The sequence below is a fragment of the Anastrepha ludens genome, chromosome 3 (assembly GCF_028408465.1).
Source record: "Anastrepha ludens isolate Willacy chromosome 3, idAnaLude1.1, whole genome shotgun sequence".
NCBI classification, from domain to species: Eukaryota; Metazoa; Arthropoda; class Insecta; order Diptera; family Tephritidae; genus Anastrepha; species Anastrepha ludens.
The window spans coordinates 26,057,297-26,084,348 of record NC_071499.1 but is presented as its reverse complement, the minus strand read 5'-3'; the positions used below and the strand labels follow the sequence as shown (position 1 = coordinate 26,084,348).

Here is a 27,052-nt window from a genome sequence, read left to right as displayed (position 1 = left end):
TGCGCGGAACCTTTCGGTTTACAATTGCAGAGGATTTCGCCCATCTTCTCTGAAGCAGAGGGTTCGCAACAGTGTCAGACACGGACTCGCAGATGCATAGGCGAATTTTGCTTGCCCACCGCTCAAGCTTGGCTTCATTCTATACCTCTCACACTGCCGCCCGCCGGTTTTCGTCAGAAAAAACCCATAACGTCTCAATTTTGTTTCGAAGACTGATAACTGGCTGTTCTCGTGATTGCTTCGACATAAGCCGTCTTCTGCGCATAACGTAGGATTTATACCGGGATATTATCTTCATGAACAACTCGACGGATAAGACCCTCAGAAAAATTAAGCTGCTTTGCAAGGGCCTCGTTGATTTGAAGGATCTTTGTCGTTGGTCGCTTGCACTTGTCGAACAAATTGTGCAGATCGGGCAGTGTCAGAACCTTCCTCGTGTTTTAAGCGTTTTTCAACAGTTTCTACATCGCCGCCTGATGCTTCCAATTCACGGCGAACCTTATAAACTATTGAACGGCCGCAGAAGAAGAAAATTAGAGATTTCAAAGTCGGTATACAAAATTAAATAATGTGAAAAGTGCGCCTTCTAAGAACACCATTAAACGTTTGTACGAAAGGTTTTCGACTGGTGATGCTCTTTCTAATCCAAAGAGGCCAAATCAAAACCCACCAAGGCGTCGCCAAGGACATCCCAAAATCGCCGTTCTCACCAGTTAGGCATTGCTCGCACCACTTTACAACGAATTATCCGCATTAATTTGCACTTATGCCCGTATAAGATTCAATTGACGCAAAGAGTGTTGCCTGCGGACAAGCCTCGTCGATTGGAACGGGCCCAAAGAGTCATCGAAATCCGTCGGGTCCATCGAATATGGGCAACCCTGTAGCAACAATAATTGCTTTTTTTGCGATTTCTTGAGTTAAGTCGTAGTGCTCCATGCCTTAGCTAAAAAAGAGCAGAAAGGAAAATAATGGTTTCGGGATGTTCTAGGCACATACATATATACATGCACCGGATGCACCCTGTTTATAGAAAAGAGTTAGTCCGAAAGCAAAAGAAAATGGTCGTCACCGTTCAGGTTTAAAAGGCAGTCAAGGCCGTGGATCATTTAGCGTTACCCGGGACAGACTACGCGGAGGTGATCGTTCCCACGACAGTCGATTCTACGTTACCGGAACGACCCGGATTTATATAGGACAAGGACTGTCACTTAAGCAGCATTCTCGATTAAATAAAAACCCACCATTTACTATACATTATTTATTAACTTTTAACCAACAAATGCAATTTACCCCTTATCAACGACCACACACAACAATAAATTAGTAAATTGAGCATATCAAAAGTCTACTAAGAAAAACTCATATTTAACACCCCTTCCAAAACGAAACTAATAACACGAAGGTATGCGACAAGCACTGCGAATGCAGGCCTATTCAATATTAAAACACAAAATATAATTCACATTTATATACTCGTACATTCTTGTATATACATATCTATATACTTCTCTCTATTTCTCTGTCTCTCTCTCTCTTCCCCTCTTTAATTCTCACGCTCTATCGAACTATTTCATATTATTCACCTCTTTTCTCTTTTTTTGCACGTTTTCTACCGGAAAAAATGAGATTAAAACGGGTTGATTTTCATGAGCGATGAGGCAACAGCAAAGAAGCAAACAAATTCACCACACTTACATACATACATATCTATGAACGTCGGTACTCATGAATGGAGCAAAGTATTTGAGGGGAAGGGGGCTCATGAGCCAACGGAGATAAGAGAACCAATTGACACCATCGGTAAACGTATCTCGTGGTACAAAGTGTCAAGAGTCAGCGAGTGAAACCGGCTTTAAATAAACATACTCGGCGCTGTTAGCTGGTATTCGCCTTTAAGGTCTCTTGCAGAGCAGAAGTGAATTCGAATTGAGCGGGACTAATTGTTTTATTTTGCTAAAACTTACGAGAAACAGGGAGAATTTTTAAATATTTTTAAAATTTATGAAAGAAATAATATTACAACAGATATTTCAAAAATAAAAATTAGAAAAAGTTAAGCGAGACATTTTCCTCTATTCAACCAACCCACTGCGAATAAAACAACCAAAGTGCATTTCAGTGATAGATGCAACTAATCACAGAAATTAAGACATTTTTTGTTATACAAAAAATTTTGCATTAAGAAAAATCACATTTTTGCAAAAAGTAGCCTAAAAAACAAACGAAAGCGTGAACAGTAAAAATTGCGTGAGGCACGCAACAAATTGTAATTTAAAGAAATAGGGAACTTGTGAAAACTCACAGTGAAAATTTGTTAAAGAAAAAGAAACAACGACAAACATAGTGAAAGTCACAAAAGCTATTTGCGGGCTGGCAATACAAACTGCAAATATATTGAAAGGGTAAAAAAAATTCAATAACAAAAATCTTGCACATTTTGCGTGCATTTCTCGAGGGAAACATTGGTGCAGCAAATTGTATACGTTCATTTAGCCACTCGACCACACTCAACGCTAACCAAAGAATTGGTTCCATATTTACAACAAAGCAAACCAGCAACGGTGATAGTACTCGTAATAGTGATAAAAGCAGAGTCAACGACAGCAACAGCCTTAAAATGACAAGTGCGACAGCCACCAATCTAAATCGCTCACATAGTTTTGTGAATGCACTGAGGTGGTGGCCACTCCAGGGTCACAACCATCAGTCGAACAATGCAGCACAAGGAAGCGGCGGCGGTGGTGGTGTTGGTGGTGGAGGTGGGGGTGTAGGTGGCGGCGCCAGCGCAGCCAGCGGATTAAGCTTGTTGGGATATCTACACAATAAAAATTCAACGTTTGGCAGCTCTGTGGCGGTGCAAAAGCTACGTGAATCTAAGTGGTTCAAGCGCGATGAGCAGCGCATTTTCTGTGCCGTCGTTGAATGTGGCTTCATTGTCGAGGTGCGCAGCAGCAGCAGCAACACCAACAACAGAAATAACAAACGTACAATGCGCAGTAATAGTAGCGGCAGCGGAGGCAGCGGTGTTGACGAATATGATGTTGACGACGACAATGACGATGAGGATGAGGAGACGCTGCCGTTGCCAATGAGGGCGCAGGATGAAAACGAAACACCAATGACGTCATGGTTCGGCATTGTCCTGTGCAAAACGGCAAAAGGTGAGTAAACGTACGAAGGACAATTGCTGTAGGGGGTAGGGTTTGGGTTTTGGTATGAACATGAAATGAAGTGTGTATCTAAGTATGTATGTAGGGGTAGGGTTGGGGTTTGGTAGGAACATAAATGAAGTATATATGTATGCATGTATGCACGCACGTACATGAAGTACTCGTCGAGTGGTATTTATGAGGAGGTTATGGAGCGTTGGACGACTAAAACTGTGTTGTATACACTAATATATAAATATATATCCGTGTGTTTGAACATTTTTAGGTCAGATTAAATGCAGGGCCAATTGTACATACAACAACAAGTGTATACTTGAATATGTAACTGTATTACTGTGCGTGGTGAGCCCACAAACGGTACAGATAATTACAGATAAATATGCACGGCTGAATTACACGTTTTGCTCCCAAGAGGAAGCAGATGTTTTTATTAATATTATATTTTCATTGAAGCGAACAAGTTTTGGGTGTGCTTTTTGAAAATGAAAGTGAAGTTGTTCTGGGCTTTTTGAAAACAATCGCGTTTTAATTGAAGTTAGAAACAAAATGTGTGCACACATTCATACCATATTTACATCGTACATACATATGTACACATATATTTGTATGCGAATGAGTGATTAGATAACGTGTTTTTTTTTGCCTGTCATGCAGCAAGAGGCACGTGACGTTTGTCATATGAAGGCAGAATGGAAGTTTACGTTTTGAGTGAGTGATAATCTATGCGAACGTGAAAAATTTCAATTTACGATCGGTGTATGTATGTATGTATGTATGTAGCTACTTGTGTATGGCATAAGGGCTTGTAATTCGAATGTTTTCGAAAATTATATGCGCCGGTATATTTTATTGTTAATATAAAAATATGTAGTTTTTTTTTAACTAATGGCGGGAAGATGTTAATATAAATATATACATATATTTTTTTTGTAAATAATAGCAGGAAGATGCTAATATAAAAATATATATTTTTTTAAGCTAATAGCGGGAAGATGTAAATTTCAAATTAACACAAATTCGATTGCCATGTTTACACTACCGCTTTCGGCGCTTAAATATCGCAAAGAAACAATACAAAATATGTTAAAAAATATATATACATACATGACCTTGCATTTTTTACAAATGAGTCATAAGAAGGAAAAAGAAATTAATGTCTCAGATTCTTTAGTTTTAAAAACTGGCCCAAATAGGCCGAAGCTTGCATTTTTTTTAGAGTTCTTTACTTAATTTCTTAGCTTTAGCAACTTGTAAAATGCTTATAGATAAACACACTATCAGAACTGCCAACAGGCTATGGGCTCAGTCCCTGACCTGTGCAGCAAGTAGAATGCCGTGGCCAGAATGGAGCATGGGCCGCACAAGCCGACTGTTGAAACTGAACAGGAAGAACCTGAGAAATCTTCGCGGGCTCCTAACAGGGCATTGTCTGATTGGCGGGCATGCCAGTAGATTGGGAGCACCCATTCGTTATACCTATATTGCAGAAGCTGTAACGACATTGAAGAAGAAGAGATTATAGAACACTTTCTATGCGGGTGTGAGACTCTGGACAGAAGAAGGCTCATTATTTTAGGAAAAAGTTCCCTGAATAACTTGACAGAAGTAGCCAATATAAAAATAACAAGCCTTGTTAGATATGTATATTAAAGCCACAGGCTGGTTCAATGAGGACACTGTAGAGTGAGCAGAGGGGACAGTCCTGGTGGTATCACGATGCACTTACAGCAGACCTAGCTGTGTCAAATGACTACCACTATACCTACCCACCTGCCTAACTTAATTTCTAACAAGAAGGCTCATGAAATGTGTTATAGCTGGAGATCAGTTGCTCATGTGCGACCCCAAAACAAGCGCTCAACGCACACAAATCGCGCCAAAAGAAAAATTACCTAAAAAAATGACGTCAAAATCGCTCTAAAATCATGACCTTGACAACAGTTAAGACTATTTTTCCTTCTAATTCGAATGAATTTCTTTCGCCCGGCCCCCCAACCGATAACAAGGAATATTATCTGAGTTGAAAGCATAAAGAAATCTAGAAATTTTTGTGGAATACCGCCAAAGTGATAGCCCTTAGCCACCGAATAACGTAAAAGTATCGAGGAAATGACTTTTAACCGAGTGTTCAGTGTAGATTGCGAGAAACTATTTCCAAATATAAGGGAAATGAAATAGATTTGGAAGTGAAAATGAAGAAGAAGAAGAATGTGAAATTTATATGTAGATACGCATTCACTTTTCAAGTTGAGTAGTAAAATATATTTTGTGGCGTAAATAGTTAAAAGTCTGAAAAACCAATCTCTTTTATCTCTGCTAATTTTCAAACGCATTTAATTTATAATCTATACCAGTTAGATTTATTGGCAGATAAAGTTTGAAGGAGTGTGTAAGTGCATGTGTACGTACGTATGTATGTATGCTAAGATTAATTAGATCCATTAGGAGTCGATGTGGATGGTTCGCGAAATTGTTAATACTGTGTAACATACATTTGTGTGTGTGTAGTTGTACATATGTAACCATTTCAACGTGAGGACGCGCTTAATTTAAATGAAATTCTTGTCATATGCATTAAATTGTATTTATATAATTTATATATAATATAATATATATATGTATTCATATATGTATATGTGCATGTGCGTCGACTTCTCAAAGTGCTCGAAATGTATCGATTTTGCAAATAGAGTAAAGTATTCATTAAAGTATCCAAAAAAAAAATTGTAAGTAAATATAATATTTTAGCATTTAATAGCCATTTTATGGTCAATAATCGGCGCACGAGCATTCAAAAAGTGATAAATAAAATAATTATGGTCTAAAAATATTTAAAAGCGGTAAAATCCTTGCTGCATCCAGTTAGCAACGCGTTAATCAATTTATAAATACAAAAGCTATTTTAGCGAAATATATTTTTTCCTTATTTGCTATTTATTCACCTTTAATTACAGCTGGAGATATTAGTATTTACAGCGAAAGTGGTTAATTGTATTTTTGTTTTGTTTTTTTTAGAAATATGTATATTAATAATATGCAATATGGCTACAGTAGGAATACTGAACAGAACAGATTTCAGCATTATTGAAATTCTATGGGGATGGCCTGCTCGTAAGGTTTATGAGAATGGACAACAGTTTGAAGACAAAAATGCCTTAATTCGAATTATAAAAACGGCCTGATCTAAAATTTCATTAGGCTAACTGGAGAATTTGTTAGCGGCAGGGCAACCAACTACCCTGTCAGAAATCAAACCAGATTGACGAAACCAACGCAAGCCCTATGCTCCTGACAGGAGTGAACAAGGACAGAAAAACAAAAAAAATGTCACATACATACGCACATATGCATAGTGTCACACAGTTGTTAAACCAAACCGATATTAGTCAATACTCTTTAGGTGTGTTCCTATACACTCCGGCTCACTTGATTAGAGGCAATTATTTTGATGGAAAAAAATGGTTATTAAGGGGTAGGGGTAGTCAGAGGCCCGAAAAAATGATGATTTTCACGAATTTTTTTTTGCTACTTAATTAATTTATTTAACAAAAATAAAAACATAGCATAAAAACATCATGTTTTAGCTTGACTTCGCCAAAATTTCAAAAAAAAAAATTAATAATTGCAAAAGTTATCGCTGTTTGTGTGAAGCCCGTTTCTCCAGAAGTCCCTTGCGGTGAACATCACAAGTCCTTGCAGATTCATCTAAAACCAATCGGATGAGAAAAATTATTTTTATTGATAGATAATCTCGAGCCGGATCGAAGCTTTTTTTTTTTTTTCAAAATGAACAAAATGGCGGCCTCAGGAAATATTTTTCAGATTTTCGGGAAAAAACCAACAGTTAATTGTTAAAAAAAAATCGAAATTTTTGAAAAAAAAAAATCCTTCGATCAGGCACAAGTTTTTTATGTTTTTCAAAAGCTGTATAAATTTTATTGAAATCTACGTAGCGGTTTTTAAGTTACAGTGTTCACCAGTTTGAAAAACATAGTTTTGAGAAAAACGCATTTAAAGTTTTGCTATCGGCTTCGGAGCGGCCGAGCGCCCTTTGTTAATTGTTGAATAACTTGAAAAGTATTTGTCGGATTCACTTCAAATTTTTACACAATATTTTTAAAACATTATACTATAAGAAAATGCAAAAAAAACAAAATCGATTTTTTGAAAATTCTGACTACCCCTAACCCCTTAAGGCACCTTTCTGGTCTAGAGACGTGAAAATTAAAAAAAAAAGTCAATCGTTATCAATTGAAAATCGTTTTTATGCATTAAATCAATTCTTTATCTACAAAAAATTGTTTCCCCTGACGTAACACATGCCACTGGCGTAACTGATTGGGCTACTCAGATACGTCTGAAAAACAAAAATCGGTCGATTATTCATCAGGAGATATCTCGCTGTGGTGGGTAGCGGATTCCAAACAAAAAAAAATTTTTAGATATTTTATCTGTTTATTAAAAAAACAAAAAAAAGGATTTTTTTCACGTTCTCGTTCTTAAAAAAAATAGAAAAATTTAATATAAAATTATAATTCTGCCGCAAGAGCCACAAGTCTACTCAGTAACATATTAAAAATTCAAATCAATCTGTTCAGTACTTTTTGAGAAATTACCAACGCCAACTCTGAAAAAATAGTTTCGAGAAAAACACGGTTCAAATTTCCCTGCACGCTTATACCTGGGCGCCGTACTTCAAATTGGTCTCGTTTTTAAAGGACTACTGTAACGTCTAAACCACAACGAATTTCAATAAAAAAATTTGCAAGTATATCTTTTAAACTGTCATAAAATGATAAAAAAACCGATTATTTGAAAAACAAAAATTAAAAAAAAACATTTATTTTGGAAAAAAAAATTATTATGATAAAAAAAACAATTATGAAAAAAAAATTATTTTGAAAAAAAAAATTATGAAAAAAAGGATATGTTATGAAAAAAAAACATGAAAATAAAAAATTATTTTGAAAACAAAAAAATCATTTCCACAAAAAAACTGTTTTTGAAAAACAAAAATAGATTTTACAGCCTTTCTAAATAAAGGTTAGGTGTATAAATATGGATAGGTAGGTTATCGAGTTAAAAAAAAAAAATTAAAATTAAAAAAACAAATAATTTGAAAAAAAAATATTTTGAAAAAAAATATCATTTTGACAAAAAAAAAAATATTTTGAAAAAAAATATCATTTTGACAAAAAAAAAATATTTTGAAAAAAAAAAGTCTTTTTGACAAAAACAAAAATAGATTTTACAGCTTTTCTATATAAAGGTTAGCTGCATAGATACGGATAGTTAGGTTATCAAGTTAAAAAAAAAACATTTATTTGAAAAAAAAAATTATTTTGAAAAAAATATATATTTTAAAGCCTTTATAAATAAAGGTTAGGTGTATAGATATGGATAGATAGATTATCAAGTTGAAAAACAAAAAAATTAAAAAAAAACAAATAATTTAAAAAAAATTATTTTGAAAAAAAAAAATTATTTTGACAAAAAAAAATATTTTGCAAAAAAAATCATTTTGACAAAAAAAAATTATTTTGAAAAACAAAAATAGATTTTACAGCTTTTCTATATGAAGGTTAGATGCATAGATATGGATAGTTAGGTTATCAAGTGGAAAAAAAAAATTAAAAAAAAACAAATAATTTGAAAAAAAAATTGTTTCGAAAAAAAAATCATTTTCACAAAAAAAATTATTTTGAAAAAAAAAATCATTTTGACAAAAAAAATTTATTGCAAAAAAAAATCATTTTGACAAAAAAAATTATTTTGAAAAACAAAAATATATTTTACAGCCTTTCTATATAAAGATTAGATGCATAGATATGGATAGTTAGGTTATCAATTACTTATAATGAACCCTTCGACCACAGCGAATGCAGTCAACAGCCCCATAAATCGAAATGCATGCAAATTGCGAAACAAAAATTTTAATCAAAAATAGGATAATAAAATGATGACTGAAAGCAGTTAAAATAGGGTTGTGACTGCTTGCATTAAATAAACGATTACTCACAAGCACGCAAATTCAGCACCACACACATACACATAGTAGAAAAAGTCTGCGTTCACCTATGCAAATATTCTTTGCATTAGAAAAAGTTCAAAACAATAAATATTTCAGAAATTTTTTTTAATGAGTTTTATTAAGTTCACTTAAACGTAACTATCACACATATTTCGCTACCAATAACAAAATCAAATTTAAAATGAGACCACATAAAATTAAAAAGGCCATTCAAACTAAACGGAAAAAGTTTGCGTTCACTTCAATAATAATAAAATAAAAGGCTTAAGATCATAGAAATGTTTTAAAATTAATAGCTAGTTGGATATCCCTGGCTTTTTATGACTTCTAGGAGGCGTCTTTTCATTGATCCAACTAGGTTGGCTGTTATTTCTGGACTTATGGGTACCCATTCCTCTTTAAGCGCGTTCTTAAGCATTTCCTTGCTAGTTATTGTACGCTCTCGTATTTTTTTTTCTAGAACGTCCCATAAGTGCTCAATGGGGTTAAGGTCAGGTGATTGTGGGGGTGTGCGAAGTTGTTTTGGAACATTATACAACAACCACAACCTAACAATCTCTGCTGTGTGTTTCGGGTCGTTGTCCTGTTGGAAAACAAATCTTTCACCGAGTCCCAGTTTGATTGCACTTTCTCACAAATTCGTTTTTAAAATATCGAGATAATCATGTCTGTTCATTATCGACTCAAAAAACTGCATATTTCCAACGCCCGAACTAGCCATACACCCCCATATCATGGCACCTCCTCCCCCATGCTTTACCGTAGGTACCAGATTTTGCTTTCCAAGTGCCGTTCCGTTTTTCCTCCAAATAATTTTACGACTTTTTATCCCGAAAATGCAAAACTTGCCCTCATCTGAAAAAATCACACTATTCCAAAACTCAGGTGGCTTGTTTACGTATTCCTTGGCGAAAGCCATCCGCTTAAGTCGATTTACTCGCGATATGAAGGGTTTTTTCGGGCCACTCTGCCGTGAAATCCGATTCTTTTTCGAATTTTTCTTACTGTATCTGGATGTACTTTCTTTTGGTATTTTACTTCTATGTCTTTTGAAATTCGGCTTGCTGTTAGTCGTGGATTAGAATTCACAAGAATAGTTATGTTGCGTTCTTCTCTTTCCGTCGGTTTTTTTGGACGCCCAGAACGAGACTTAGACTCCAAACAATTCGTTTGCTTGAAGTTGTTTATCACTCTTTGGACCGAGGAGTATTGCCTCCCAGCAATTTTCGCGATTTCCCGATAGCTCATACTATTTTGCCACAAGCTTACAATGATTTTCCTTTCACCAATATCTATTTCTTTTCGCCTTTGGTCCATAGTAACAAAAAATGTATTTCTAATATCAATTTTTCCCTCTTTAGATTTGTTCTTAACCGCGTCAACTACATGAGTGATTTAAAATTTAATTTAACGTAATTGCCATGCAAATAATCGTCACTATTCGAAATGAACGCACACTTTTTCTGCTTAGCCTATTTAAGTAACTGTACTACAATCCCGTTATCTGAACACGACGCAGCTCAAACTCCAAAAAATTTTGTTCATAACCTCTATGAATAATTTTCTTTGAAATAAGTGAAAAGAAATAACTGAGAGTTTTAAGATAAACACGTTAAATTATTTTAATACTTTATAACAGTGGGTGAACGCAGACTTTTTCTACCATGTGTATGTACATACACATATAAATATCTACTTATGTGCGTACATATGTAGGGATAAACACATTTTAATCTAATCGCCTGCCTGCCAAATAAGTCATAAAACTGCTCTTAAACGACATAATTTGGACATCAATCAGTGAAAACCTTAGTAGAATTATCGAAATTGGATGCCGTCGACTAAACAATGATTCCAATGAATAAATACGTGCCTACATGTATACATGCATACAAATATACATACATATGTACAAATGTTGTACACAATTGGTAATAAATAAAAACTTAACGCGTAAACGAAGAAAAAAACCTACACTACAGACGACGCGAATCTTCTAGAAAACATGAAACACTGAATGAATGAATGACGTGCCTTTTGGCACATTTCACACTATCTGCACAGAATGGTGTTGAGTGGAGCGACTTGAAAATATCATACAAAAATTAGCCGAAGAGCGCTAAGAGAATATGCAAAAACAAAAACCGCTAAAAAAACAGTAAACAGAACTTATTTGGTGAAAAAATCGCATGTTGAATAGCCAAAAACTGTATTCTAACAAAGTGCAATGGCTGTATAAATTTGTGTTTGTTAGCCAACTTGAAAGCAAGACATTCTTTCCGTCGCCGCAAGCCATACTCGCCGCAGTCCGGTTTTTACGGTTTTGCCAGACAGACAGCCAACCGGCCGGCCAGCCAGAAGGTAGCGTGTATGAACGTGTATGAGCGGTAAACGAACGGTATATAGGGAAGCAGGTGCTTGCTTTTAGCCATTAATTTCGTCAATCCCCCACATTTGCCCAGTGTAGCGTGGCGAGTGGCGCCTTAGTTATTACACTTTATTGTTTATTGCTTATTTTTAATTGTTTTCAATATGGTAATTGAATATGTACAGAAGTACTTTACATTTATTACGCTGTCACGCCGCGAGTATCCGAAGAGTGTTAGGGACACGCGCTCTTAAAACGCTACTCACCACACGATGACTTGGAGTGACTTACACTCTTAAGTTTATTTACTTGTAGGTATGTGGAAAAGTGTGCTCTCAAACATACGTACATATGTACATATTGTATTATATACTCGTATATATGGCTGCAAATGTAGATGAAGGTATATATTATGCATACATACATACATACATGCATATCGAATATTGTAATATTTGCCAGCACTTCTTAGAGACAGTCGCGTATCTTTACTTATATTATCATTATAATTGTTAAATTCTTCGTGTTATAAATCCTGGGCGTGCTTACGTAGGCGATTCATAAGGTCTGCTCGTTTGTATATACATACATACATATGGATGTATGTGCTTGTGTACATAACTAGTCGCGTGCTTCACATCCATCGCAATTTTAATCGCTTGAGTAAGTTTTCTTTATATATGTGTGTATGTATATGGATCCATTGGTGCGTTGTTGTGCGCGAGTGCGATAAGAGGCAGATCAATTTTTAAAGTAACATTTTTCATACTATTTGCATTGTACTTAGCCATGTCCGTAGTTATGTATATGTAACTATGATACTTTGTTGCAAGTGTTGCAAGTGCATACAAATTGTGTGCCGATAAATATGCAGGTGTAGGTAAATCCACGCAAACTAGTACATATACGTATTGTATGTACATATGTGTGCGCATGTTTCCCCCCACCTCAACCTAGTAGACAAATTGAACGCAACACCTTCGAAGTTAGATGTGGGGAACTTTGCCCTGTATGCGGAGCGGACGGTCAAAATAGTTAGTACGTACATACCTCATTCAAGAAACAAAAATCAGCAGAGAAATTTTTTCGCATTTAGTGCCGTTATTTTCTTGAATTTTTTTTTTTTATTTCAACATAGGTATAAACATATTTTCATGCTTTCAAAAGGTTGTTAACCTAGCGCTTGACCCATGGTGAAGAGATTTTTAGAGGTATACTACCTAGCAGACCGTTATTCGGATCTGAGCGAATTTGACACATATGCCGACGTGTTTCACTAAGCTTAAGCTAAATTTTGTGAAACACAAAATGAATGACGTAAAATCCAAAGTTCCCCTCAAATTTTTTGTTTTATTTTCACCATACCTAATGAGTAAATCTGGTACGTTCCCTCGACAGTCGGTTCTACGTAACCGGAAGGACTCGGATTTATATCCGGCCAAGGACTGTCACTCCAGCAGCATTCCCCGTATGTAAGTATGGAGAATGTTTATGCTGCTACAACAACAAGCAAACCTGGTATCTATCATCCTTGCCCTCGACCGATTTAGTGAGGAGAAAGTGTTTCTGCTGTGAGCCGGTTTCTCAACATTATAGTTCTAGCATTACAGCCCAATATATTCTATAGGGACGATACACACACATTTTCATGTTTTAAAAGTTTGCTACCCTCACGGACCTTGTGACCTTTGTAAAAGTATAGTAGGATTTAAGTGTCACAGTGAAATTAGATAATTAAAGCGATGCAAATAAATAGCAGTTGGATTTGCTTACCGGCAGTAGGTCTGTTCATGTAAAAACTATCCAGTAACTCAATTTTCGAAAAATCTCTCTCAACGAGGAAAAAAGCAAAAAACAAAAAAAAAAGCACATGAACGCAAAACCAGTAACAATTTGCAAGTTTTACGAACAGCTGATTGTATTGCGAAAACTGCAGGAACGGCGACGGGAGGCTTTAGTCGTTCTCATGGCAGCCGGTTCTACGTTACCGGAAATGACGCGGGTTTTTTCCGACCAAGGGCTGTCCTGTCTAGTAAACCGTATATCGGAGGATGTAGTTCAGAAGTACCTACCTACCTCTATGTCAAGCGAAAACCGACTCCTTTGAAGCATTTCGAAAACTAAGAAAGTTTCTGATATATTCATAAGGAAACGAATTTCTGGCCCCGGGAGCCTAGAAAGTGGGCAATTAAAATTAAATATTTTATCCCTAACCTAACTTTTTGTTTAATAATATTGTTAAAAAATTACGCATTCGATGCATTAGTGCTACTATAGTTAATTGCAGTGCTGCCCAGGTGGCTACTCAGCGCTGAGTTATATTAGTTTTTTTTTTGCGACCTATCTGACTTTAGCAGGTTTTACTTTCAGATTAATAAATCATCATATTTAATGGAAAAAATTTTAATTTTCTACAAATTTTATTAAGACGCATTACCAAGTGTGAAGGCTCTGAATGATGACTAATAGTTTAAAAATTGTATTCATCTTCTTCTTAATTGGCGCGATAACCGCTTATGCGATTTTGGCTGTATTTAACAAAGCGCGCCAGTCATTTCTAACTGGAGCCAGTTCGACACACCAAGTGAAGCCAAGTCCTTCTCCACCTGATTCTTTCAACGCCTTCCTCTTCCTCTGCTATCACCAGCTGGTACCGCATCGAAAACTTTCAGAGCCGCCAATATTAGAACTCGGCAATTTAGTGCTTATCAGGTAGAAAGTGCTGAGTCGAGTTAAGTTGCTTTGTAACTGCTTATAAACGCATATCTTCTTTGGGTGCATTTTATATAAGATTGTCGAATTGAATACACCTTCATATTTACACATTATCTTATCGACAACTTATTACTTATCATGAATTACATATATTTTAGAATTTAAATTAAAACTTTGTTGCTCTTATCAGCAAAGCACTTAATTTACTTTTAAAATATTTAATGCTTGATTGAAAAAAAACTAGCTTATTATATATTTAAACTTTTCTAACAAAAAAATTAAATATAATGTCCAGTCTTATGTCTTATTTCATATCATTTTTTTATGTTTTTTATTTAATATTATTTTTTTATTTAATTTAATTTAATTAAAATTTTTTTTTAATAGTTTAAAATTTTGGAATAATATTGTTAAGAACAAGAAACGACTGGCGCGCTTTGTTAAACTCCAAAATCATTTATGCGGTTATCGAAGAAGAAAAATATCAAAACTTTTATTATAAAAGTCAAACATTGCGCATTTGCTGTTTAAATCAACATTTATTCTGTTAGACCTCTTTTATTAGCAGTGCAGTCGCAAATAGTCGGGGAATTGTTTAACTACTCTCATGCCTGCCGAGGGCTTTTCGAAATATTTGCTAAAAAAGGTTATCTCATTATAGTCCGGGAGCCAGGGGTCATTTTGACCTCATCATTTCATGCCAACTGATTTTAATACCGAAGGCAGACGCCATCCAATGGATGACGAAACCTACCGTCAGCTGGTCCAGTAGCGGTGGGTACGTGCGTGGGATGCTGCGAAACGTGTCGAAAAAAATTTTTAACAACTGTGTGTATTTTTGTACATTTTAGTCCATCTTTTATCTATCATCAATCTATATTAACCGCTGCTGTTAGTCTAAAACTATTTTTCCCACCAAAATTGCAAAACAAAGTATCCTCGCTCTTAAGCTGTACATTGGCGGTGCGACATGTCATACAGCTGAAGCAGCAATCAACTTGTTGCAAAAGCAATTTCCGGCAGGGATAGATTCACGGCAACAATATGGTCACCTTTGAACTATTTGCCGTTCACCTACTTACTGCAAACCTCAAAAGTAAGAGTTTATTTGCATGAACCAGAAATAAAATTTAAGTATTGAAACATTATAATCAACGTAAAATTGTCACTATTGTGTCTAAATGTCATCAAAGATTTCACTAAAAAAGAGACGAAATCAAACATTTTCATTTATTATACATAAATTGTACACTCGTTTTACCATAATAGGTGTATAATTTGAGGGGAAAAAAAACCACAACTTGATTCTTTACAGTTACCGTTCTTTTGTCTACTCATCCATGCAAAAGCCTATACGTAACATCGTTACTCATAACTCTCAAAAGCCACAATCGATTTCACACTTCTCCTCCTACATCACATAACACACTGACAATATCGAGTAACTGTGAATGGTTTTGTTTTTTAGTGCAATAACAAACTTCTAATTGTATTTGCAGTTTTTGTTCAATAATCGCAAGTGTATGCTAATTGTTTAATCAGCGAAAGCATTCAAAAAAACATTTGTTGTTTTTCTATTTTTTTTTTCAATGTATTTTTGTGAATAAGTGTAATTACTGCTTTATGATTAGTAATTCACTAATCAATTGCTCTAATTGCAGTAAGACTTTTAATATGCCATCTACAATTTCCTGCTCTTTGTTACTTTATACTCGTCTTGCTCTTTATTTCTTTGGACACACACAATGAGCGTTATTTGAATGAGCACGATTTCGAGCATGTGCAATCGAATTGAGTAAGGCGCAAAAAAAGTCAAGCCTCAATCGCAAGACAAAGTTTTTTAACACAAAACAATGAAAAGTGGGAAATTGCTTGCTTGTACTCGCATGTGTGTATGTATGTAGATACGTGTACTATATAAATAACGTGCGACAAAAATGTGACCAGAGCTGATGAGACAGGTATGAGGCCTAGAGAAAAATGAACGGTGCTGACTAACTGATTAAGTCTCATATGACGTGCGAGTGCATATGCAAGTATGTATGTATGTGCGTAGCTTAGAAAATGAACAAAACATAAAGTTTCAAAGGCTGTAAAATGCAATAGCGGCCATTTCGCAAATCTCGATCTACATATATGTATATATGTATGTAAATAATAAATTGAACGTTCCTTATTTCACAACGCCGATTAGCTCTGATTAGTACTTCTGTTCACTAAATTACCAGAGCAGCCTTATTTATTAACCTCGATGGCATTTAGAGGATTATTATTTCGATTACATAATATACAAACGTAATAAGGGGACACTTGATTGATGTACTATAAATAGGTACGCGCCAATAGTTACACACATACATGTGCACATATCTACGTATACATATAAACAAGTGTATGTAAAACAATACTAGTTTTTTGTTTTTTAATATTTATTGATAATTTTTTGTAGTATGTATGTAAATATAGAAGTAGGCAAATATTTAGAAATGATGCCATGCCAAGTACCTCGCCCACACATACATATGTACGACGTATTTCAGCAACCTCTCAATCATATAAGAACTATCAAACAATTGATTTGTAGAAAGAAAAACGATTAAATAAATTTTTAATGAGTATACATACATATATACATATGGCATGTCTATCTCTGATGTGAGATTTATTTGTTTACTCGTGAATCGGTTAATTATGGTTGGAATGTGCACTTCGATGATATTTTTAGCTTCCTTTTTTTTCTTGAAAACTGATAAAGCTTGTTTACAGTTTGAAAAGCCGGTATCACTGAATGAGCGCAAGTGACAAAGTAATCAAAGCATAGAGTTTAGTGTTAGGAATTGTAAAAAAAGAAATATAGGCCAAGTTACAAAATTAGCAAAGAAAATTTAATTTTTTTATTTTTTAAATATAATATATTATTTTTATAGTGCCCGCCGTAGATTGGGTTGATGAGTGACTACCATTTGGCAGTGCGTAGATGCGAATCTCCGTGCATGAAACAACGAAAATGATAAACAAAAAGCTTTTTTCTAATAGCGATCACCGCTCGGCTGGCAATGGCAACCTCCGAGTGTATTTCTGCCATGAAAAAAACTCCTTATAAAAAATATCTACCATTCGGAGTCGGCTTAAAACTTTTAATTCCTTCCTTTGTGGAACAACATCTCGGTTTTTAAATGGAATTTCTAGAAAGTTTTTTGGTATGCAAATTTATAGCTCATTAAATTTTATAACAACAAAGTGCAAGCTGAAAGTTGCTGAAAAATCGCGTTTACTTTTTTTTAAATTGTTTTCCTTGATAAAGTAGCGCATTTTCACCATATAACAAATGCATGACGTTTTTAAAGCTATATGCATCCCTATGAGTTATTTTAAAATCAAAACAGTAATGCTCAGTAATTTTAAAATCAATTTCTCAGCAATTCTCACCCAGCTATGATACATTACAAAATTACGCTGACTGAAGTGGCGTTCTGAGAGTAATTTCCCCGCAACATAATTTTAGGTGGTGAGTTGTTGGAGAGCACTAGGTAGAAGGTGATAAAATACTGAACTTTTGTAAACAAAAATAAAAAGTTAGGTTAGCTTAAATTAGCGCAACAACTGATTTCGTCAAATTCACTGAGAACCTAGTAGCGGTCGCGCTTCAATAATTACGGCACTATCACTTTATGTTACATGAGATAGCATTACAATATAGGAGAAAATGCCGACAATCTCTGTTGCTCATCACTAGCAAAGCAAATACAACGAAAAACACGAAAATTTTCCTACACCACAATTGAGGTAGAGCAGAAAAGTAAGCAAAGTTTGTAATAAATGTTATTTTATTCTGAAATATGGTATATTCATAATTTTTTTATTAAAAAATTAGCGCCACTGGAACCAATTTGTAGGTGAGTTGTCGATTTGACTTTAAAGTCGAGTTTGATTTTTGAAACTAAAGAGGCACTGAGCATCAGCAGCAGCAGAGTATTAAACAGTTAAAAAGAGCGATATGTGCGCAAGCTTTTGTATGCCTCCAATACTTAATTTAAAAATAAAAATAACAAACAAACATCAAAACAAATCTCAAGATTTTTTTTATATTAGTTTTTAATTTCAACTGCAATTATCCACCTTAATTAAATATTTATTTTCTCAGTCTTAGCTTTGTTTAAATTTAGCACAGCACGAAATCAAATAACAGAATTAGATGCACCGAGCGGGCACAACAATGAACTGGGCCTTGAATTTTCCAAAGCTGAGAACACACATGTTTTGATTTATGACAGCACTCCTAAAAGAGTTGCCTGATAAAAATAGGCTCTCATACAAGCATACATATATGTATATATACATACATAGCTACGTACCTACCTACATATGCAAGAATATTTTCAAGCAAACTTTTGCGCCTTTTCTGTTTAACCTTTGTACACTTTTTTCGTTATTTCACAAAAAACAAAACCTCAGAGATCTGACGTGCTCGAAGTCTAGGCATAAAATATTCGATTTACATATTTTAAAGGCATTTAAGAAATGCTAGCTGCTGTGAGATGTAAATTTAAATGCGACTTTAATCAAATTATTTTTCTTTTAGCACTAAAATGTGTATATGTGTGTGTAGGTATGTCTTTAGCACAAATATGAGAGCAGTACTCTGACAAAGCAATCAAAACAAATTTATCAAAAATAATATAAAACTAGAGACAAACAAGAACTTTCAGTAGGCAGCCGTAGCCTCCGCACAAGTCAGTTGATTTTTCAATGACGCACCTGAATAATCAAACTTAAGAAGAGTAAACTTTTACTATTTTTAACACAGAACAAATGGTGACCATTTCGAAGGAAAATTAATTAATATTTATTTAATATTTACATGATTAAATAAAATTAACTTCATTAAAAAAAAGTATTATAGTTTCATATCTATAAAGTACTTAACTTGTAACAGAAGAACTTATGCCAGAACTAAATACATGCTAGCAGAGAGGGCATTGTTGTTTAATCCTATAGAATATTTTCTTGGATGTCTGAACCTGTGGGCTCATGGCAAAACCACTTACATATTTGACTTTAGCAGCTTTTGCTTTTAAGAGCAATAAATTCTAAACTATCATAAGAAAAATTACCATTTTATTCCACTTTTATTAAGATAATACTCGAGTCAGGGCTATAAATGATTAATTGTTTAAAAAATTCGGGGAAAGCAAGCAGTTTAACGTGTTACAGAAAAAATGGCTAAATCGACTTAAGTTTTTTTTATCAAAATTAGGTAAAGAGTTATATTATGAATTCCTGGTTGGAATACGTTTTCGAGGTGCTCAACAATTTTTTTCCTAATTTTTTTTCATAGTAGGAAAATGAACTATATTTAACCAGGCCCAGAAGAGCTAAACTCTATTGTACTTAAAAAAAATCAAAAAATCACCTTCTGGAGTGCACGTAAACTGCGGAGTGCTATTGCCTTAGCAATAAAAACTACATGCCTGGCGCAAAATTAGTCACCCTATCGGCAGATTTACAGTTTTATTCTAAAATATTTTTTTAATTCAGGATTTTTAAAAAACGTGACTGCCTCATTAAACAGTACAGGCATCGTAGTAAGGCAGAATTTTTACGAAATTTGCAGTGTATTGGTATTTTTTTTTTGCACTGTAACTGTATTTTGTATTTTTTTTTTTTTTGTTTTTTGTTTCTATGATCGTGTTACTCTTGGAAAGCACTAAAAAGCCTATCAAAATTATTTATCACTAGTAAGTCATTTTATGCCACTATCGAGTTTAGCTTAGACTGGGTACAGACTATTTAAATAGATTCAGGTTTCGTTTTTTTTTTTTTTTCATAGCAGATACTTGTCGGTTGGTTACAATTTGTATATATCATCAAACTTTGTGCAGTAATCATTTTGGCAGGTTAGCTTGACTTTAGGGATATCTCTCCCACACGCTCATCCAACACATAAATTTCAAGATTTCGAAAAAGCCTTTTCATAATCAATAAACCTTGGAGTTCTCAAGCTTGGAATGTAGTTTTTGAAGGACCGCTAAGAGAAAAACCGATACTGTTCGTAAAAAAAGGGTGGGCGGTCTCCCCACGACGTTTTTGTGAATTAAAAAACAAAAATTATATAAACAAAATAAATAAAAAACATTATATACAAAAAACAAATTAAATAAAAAAAATTATATAAAAAAACAAAATTTAATAAAAAAAGTTTATAAAATATAAAAAATAAATAAAGAAAAATTGAATAAAAAAAGTCAAATAAAAAAAATTAAATAAAAACAAATTAAATTAAAAAAAATAAATAAAAAAAAAATTTAATTTAAAAAAAAATAAATAAAAAAAAATTTAATTAAAAAAAAATAAATAAAAAAAAATTTAATTAAAAAAAAATAAATAAAAAAAAAATTAAATAAAAAAAAATAAAAAAAAAAAATTAAATAAAAACAAAATGTATATTAATAAAACAAATTTAATAAAAAACAAAATTTAATAAAAAAAAAATAAAAAAAAAAATAAATAAATAAAAAAAAAATTTAATAAAAACAAATTAGATTAAAAAAAAATTAAATAAAAAACATAATAAAATAAAAACATTTTCGAGTTTTTTAAACTTATTTGCAGAAAAATCTGTTACCTTATTTTAATGAATAATTTTATTGGCAAGCAGAAAAATCTGTTACCTTATTTTAATGAATAATTTTATTTGCAAGCAGAAAAATCTGGTTACCTTCTTTAAATAAATAATTTTATTTTCAAGCAATTTTAAAATAATTTTTTATATTTTTTTCTTCTTACAGACAATAAACCTAAACCTGAAACTATCGAGATATATAGTGTGAAAATTCGTGATAATGGCACATTTAAAATGCTCAAACTAACACTCGAGGATATCTGGAATCAAGGCTGGGAACTGCGAATTAATAATTTCGCCGACAAGGAGAAATCAGCACATAACGAAAAGGACATACGAAATCAGGTAAGGAAGATTAAAACAAACATAAAATAATTCTACTACATATATTTGTTTATGTCCAATAACATATTTTCATTGCAATTCACTTCTACACAGGTGTCCTTTGCGCGCAAGGCCAAACACAGTTTGTGGAATAATAACAAGCATTTCGTGTATTGGTGCCGCTATGGTAGCCGCCAGCAAGATGTGCGGAAGCGACAGGTTGGTATACACACACACACAGCTAGTTTAAATTCTAAATACTGTAGTACACACATGCATACAGATGCATGTGTATTCAAGAAAAAAAACGAAGCTAAATTATTGTTATTCTTCTACTTCGCAGATGTCCGAGTGCGTAAAGTGGGGCAGCGTGGGCATGAATGCCGGCATGTTGTTGCTAATGAACAAACAAAAATCCTACTCCACCTCCAAGTGAGGGGATATACATACATATGCACAAGCGTAAGCAGTTAACGGCGTAGAAGAATCCAACAAATCCCCAGTGAGGATTCGCGATCGATCAATCAATCAATCAATGGAGAGAGATAAAGAAAGAAATATTGCACTGAAGATAAGAAGCAAAAACAAAAAAAACTAAAAACAGAAACAAAAAAAAAACAAAAACAACACTGAAAAGAACGTGTATGCCTCTACTTAAGTTTCATTGATTTTATATACACATACATACATAAATATACACACATAAATACACACTCACCTATATACACGTACGTCAATACAATACGTGTGCATACATACATGCAAGGGATTTGTGGCGCTATAATTTTTACAGTGATAACAAAAAATGTAGAACATTTAATTTAACCCTGCGCGGCCAATGAAATTTTTAAACGTCAGTTATACGTTATAATTAGTAGTCGAAAGGACTAACAGGCAGGGTTAATATTGTGTGTCCGCACATACAACTGCATGAGGCGTTAAACTTTTTGAAATTGGTACTTTAATCCCAAAGAAAAATTATAATAATTAAAAAAATAGGTAAATGCGCAGGCGCTGCTCAATCATAAAATACACACATACGTACATATATACATACACATGCAAAACAAAAACAAATATTAAATTTATAAACATACATAACTATAAATGGCAAAAACAAAATTTATTATTATTATTATTTGTAGGGGATATAAACACAAAAGCAGTTAAAAATCTACTCCAACGCTAAAAGTTGTACGCAAACATGGCAGAGAGCTTGAGCGACTTCAAAAAGCAACAGTCTCTTATATTTCCAAACCGAAAGCGATAATAATTTTCAATATGTGCAATTACGGCAGAATGCAAAGTCAAAGTTGTTCCCAATTGCATAGAGAAGCAATTTCAATACTTTTTGATTGTCATACAAACAAATTTTTTTTCTTAATGTTCATTCAAAAAAACTTTTTTTTTAATTTTCATACAAAAAACGTTTAATTTTAATTTTTTACTTTTCATACAAAAATTTTTTTTTTAATTTTCATACAAATTTCTTTTTTTTTAAATTTTCATAAAAAAAAATTTTTTTCTTCATGTTCATTCAAAAAAAATTTTTTTTTTTAATTTGCATACAAATTGTTTAATTTTAATTTTATTAATTTTTTAATTTTCATACAAAAGAATTTTTTTTTTTTTAATTTTCATACAAAAATAGAGAAGCAATTTCAATACTTTTTAATTTTCATACGAACAAATTTTTTTTCTTAATGTTCATTCAAAAAATTTGTTTTTTAATTTTCAACAAAATTTTTTTTTTTTAATTTTCATACAAAAAATTTTTTTTTTTAATTTCCATACAAAAATTTTTTTTTTTAATTTTCATACAAATTTTTTTTTTTTTTAAATTTTCAGGCAAACATTTTTTTTTTAACTGTCATATTTACAAAAAAATTTTGTTTTTAATTTTCATACAAAAATTTTTGTTTTTTAATTTTCATCTTTTATTATTTGCTTTGAATTGCGAAATTTCTGTCATTTAAACGAACTTGAGGCAAAAGGCGCACGCACGTTCTTCTTCTCGTTGATTATGATGATCATTGATTGCATAGTAGTGAGCGGCTCCAGTAGTCAAGCCACACATGCCTACCCCTCCCCTCCCCACACCACAATACAAAGAACATTCACATATGCATATGCATACCCCACTAAATATTACTCATACACAAACTATACATACAAACAAACATACCTACATATACATAATATGTATTTATTGTACCAAGAAGCATATGGAAAACATTTATGACCTGAAAGTTGTTGTATATAAACTTTATTGTATTACTAAATGTACAACACACGGTTACTTAAGGATACACACCACAATCATACCTACATGCGTGCATACATACATATGTAAGTAGGCGTTACGCTCTCATCTCTGCCACGAGTATTGAAATCAGTTCGTACTGATACAACTGTGAATTTCTTACATGAAAAAAGACTTGATTTCTATTTATAAGATTTAAGATTTACTGATGCGACTTCAAAATTTTAGCATCGTGAAAGAAACATTTGAAAATAAAAATTAAAAAAAAAAAAATAGAAAAAACGAGATAAATTTAAAAAGTTTGTGCTTTTTTGTTTTTGCAAATATCAAATATTTATGCACTATGTTTTTTGATATTTAATTCGAGAACAAACTTTGTGTAGCTTGTAATATTCGTACAATAATGTAAAAAAATATATTTAATTGCAGTTAAGCTGTAAAAATATTTTTTTTGTTTTTGGTTAATGGTTGTTAGCGTGTAAGCCAAGTTATGGCATGATTCAAGTGAGACATGCGTATAAAACATACAACAATGCTAGTGGAAATCGATGTGATCTGTTTTGTTAATTATAAAAAATATTTAAATTACTTGTATCATTTAAAAAGAAATTAAGTAAAATATATGAAAATATCATTTAAAAATACATGGCTCGCGAGTTGAAAACATCGCAGTATTTATTACATAAATTAAAAGTTGTATAAAATATCGTATTGTATTTAGAAATTAGACGATATTAGCGCATAAGTTTGAAAGCGATAAGCCGCTCTTATACATATATGAAAAGCTTATGATATTAAATTATATATATATATATTTTTTTTTGCATCGAAATTTGAATAAAGGTTCGTTTTTTGACAACAAATCTGTGTGGCTTAACATTTTTTATCTCAACTTTTTCACTTTTCCAACGCTGGGGAGAGAAGTGCACAGAAGTGAAGAGCAAAGGGCATGGGACTTAAGGGTTAGGTGTAGTCAGAATTTTCAAAAAAATTTTTTTGCATTTTCTTAAAGAATAATATCTTACAAATATTGTGTGAAAATTTTAAGTGAATCCGACAAATACTTTTCGAGTTATTCAACAATTAACAAAGGGCGCTCGGGCGCTCCGGAATAGATAGCAAAACTTGAAATGTGTTTTTCTCAAAACTACAGGGGCCGACAGAAGTTGTTTACAAAGTAAAAAAAAATTCCAAAAAAAAAGATTTGCCAACAAGACAGTTTGTGGATCAATTTGTTAATCGTGTTCGTGAAAGTGAACCGTTAATGGATAAAACAGCACGTGAACGTGCTCTTACAGTGCGTACACCCGAAAACATTGCTGCTGAAGCCGAAAATGTGCGTGAACATCCAACAACCTCAACTCGTCATCGTTCTCAAGAATTGAACATTTGACGCACTTCTTTGATGAGAATTTTGCATAAAGACCTCGGTATGAAGGCTTATAAAGTTCAATTGGTGCAAGAACTGAAGCCTAAAGACCATCCAATGGGTTTTCGGTTGAAAACCGAATAATCAGCTGAAATTTCGATATCCATTGGCCGCCTCGGAGCTGTGATTTAAGCCCGTTGGACTTTTTTTGGGGAGGGAGCCGTTAAGGACAAATGCTATGCAAACCATCCAGAGACGATTGATGCTTTAAAACACGAAATCGAAGTTGCCATACATGAAATTGGAGCCCAAACAATCGAAAATGTGTTTAAAAATTGGGTTGATCGAATGGCCTACTGTAAAGCCAGTCGTGGCAGTCATTTGAACGATTTTATTTTTCATTCATAAATGACAATGTTCAATCTTCAAAATAAAAAAAAGTTGGACAATATTAGGATTAGTTTTTTTTTATAGCCGATTCAAAAAGCAAATTTTACATGGCCCACCCTGTAAATTTGCCAAAGAAACTGGAAAGTTCTCACAAGTCTAGCTACCTCTCCGTCTCTATTATATCCTATCCCTCGCTTTCTGTTACTCCTGTTGAAATGATAGAAGCCCCGTCAGTGTAGGGTATATCACCGGTCGTCTTCGTCTGGCTAATGTAAGGGTAGGCCCAGGAAACATGCTGTTTCGACAGGTTGGGTTCAGAGGGAGAGGGGTGTTAGATGAGTAGATTTTAAAGGGCATGTAAAAAGGTGGTTATTGTCATGCCCTGTCTAGTGAACAGTATTCTGTTACTCCTCTCCTATCCTCCTTGACTATCTACCCTTTTACTTTCCAGAGCTTTAAATACAATGGGCTTTTTAGCCTGACTGTTTTAGGAGTTGCCAAATCTCTTGGATCTTCTTGGCTCTACTTTTTTTTCAAAAATTTTATCTTAAATACCTAATGAAAGGTATATGGCAACTTTTGGTTGGAGGTGCCCCGTTTCCTACTAGAATTATTATTCTGAAGACCAATAGGGAATTTTGGCGTGTAATCAGTTTGTGTTTATCAGTTCAGATTTGTCAACCGAAAAATGCAAAACAAATTCAGGCGCAAAAAAGCGCAGTCGCCGAAAACTTTTTATTTCCCATGATAGTCGGTTCTACGTTACCGGAACGACCCGGATTTATATCTGGCCAAAGACTGTCACTCCAGCAGTATTCCCCGTGCATGTATGGGAAATGTTTCTGCTGCTACAACAACAACAAAAAACTCTTTATAGCAGGTCAGTGAGATTCGCCTGGTTAAAGAGTGGGCCAAGGGGAAGTTGTAAATATTCAGCTAGGCTTTGTCTGTTTGTTCTGGTTTGCAAGTAGTCGAATCTGCAATTAAAATAGCCAATACGGTGAATGATGAAGCGAGCCGTAGGATGATTGGCTACCTTGCGGAATTAAAGTTCACCAACTCTTATATCGCCACCGTAGCTGAATGTTTTGGTGCGTGACTACCATTCGGAATTCACAGAGAGAACGTAGGTTCGAATCTCGGTGAAACACCAAAATTAAGAAAAACATTTTTCTAATAGCGGTCACCCCTCGGCACGCAATGGCAAGCCTCCGAGAGTATTTCTGCCATGAAAAATCTCCTCATAAATAATATTGCCGTTCGGAGTCGGCTTGAAACTGTAGATCCCTCCATTTGCGGAACAACATCAAGACGCACGTCACAAATAGGAGGAGGAACTCGGCCGAACACCCAAAAAGGGTGTATGCGCCAATTATATATATATATATAACTCTTGTATTCGAAGGATTAGGGAGCGCGAGTTTTCAGGCGTCACAAACATTCATTAATCGCTGCTTGCGCCGAACTTTTTGGCCTCGCATACTATGCCTAACACTGAATTACTGAAAGAGGCTAATCAATCCGATGTGGCGACTGAAACACACAGAAGGAAATGGCAATGGATCGGTCACACCCTGAGAAAGATGACGAAACAGGAGCGGCGGTTGAACCCCTTCCAATAGATAGCAAGAAATGTAGGCCCATCACGAACTATTTGGCGCCGTTCAACGTAGGCGGCAATGAGGTCTTTGAATAAGACTTGGAATGAACTTAGAGCCCTTGCACAAAACCGTGTTCGATGGTGAAGAGGAGTTGTTGACGCCCATACTCCAACTAGGAGTTAGAGGATCTTGTATA

At 33.9% G+C, this 27,052-nt stretch overlaps 2 protein-coding genes across 2 annotated transcripts in view; one reads left to right on the top strand and one right to left on the bottom strand.

The window, feature by feature from the left end:
- Window positions 1-18,516, bottom strand: part of LOC128857222 (pre-mRNA-splicing factor ATP-dependent RNA helicase PRP16) — a 94,712-nt gene extending 76,196 nt beyond the window's left edge. Inside the window, exon 1 of the mRNA XM_054092872.1 lies at window positions 18,407-18,516. The gene's annotated coding sequence lies outside the window, so the exon portion shown is untranslated. The remainder of the gene's footprint in view (window positions 1-18,406) is intronic.
- On the top strand, window positions 1,895-22,025 carry LOC128857223 (uncharacterized). The gene is made up of 4 exons (XM_054092873.1): window positions 1,895-3,164; window positions 21,076-21,254; window positions 21,348-21,452; window positions 21,577-22,025. The coding sequence occupies exons 1-4, from the start codon at window positions 2,621-2,623 to the stop codon at window positions 21,667-21,669; spliced, it is 921 nt and encodes a 306-aa protein (XP_053948848.1). The 5' UTR covers window positions 1,895-2,620; the 3' UTR covers window positions 21,670-22,025.
- Window positions 22,026-27,052: the final 5,027 nt, after the last annotated feature.

Coding starts and splice junctions, on each gene's coding strand:
- LOC128857223 (XM_054092873.1), top strand. CDS start 2,621: ATGACAAGTGCGACAGCCACCAATCTAAATCGCTCACATAGTTTTGTG. Junction 21,255..21,347: donor AAAAGGACATACGAAATCAG/GTAAGGAAGATT, acceptor ACTTCTACACAG/GTGTCCTTTGCGCGCAAGGC. Junction 21,453..21,576: donor AAGATGTGCGGAAGCGACAG/GTTGGTATACAC, acceptor TCTACTTCGCAG/ATGTCCGAGTGCGTAAAGTG.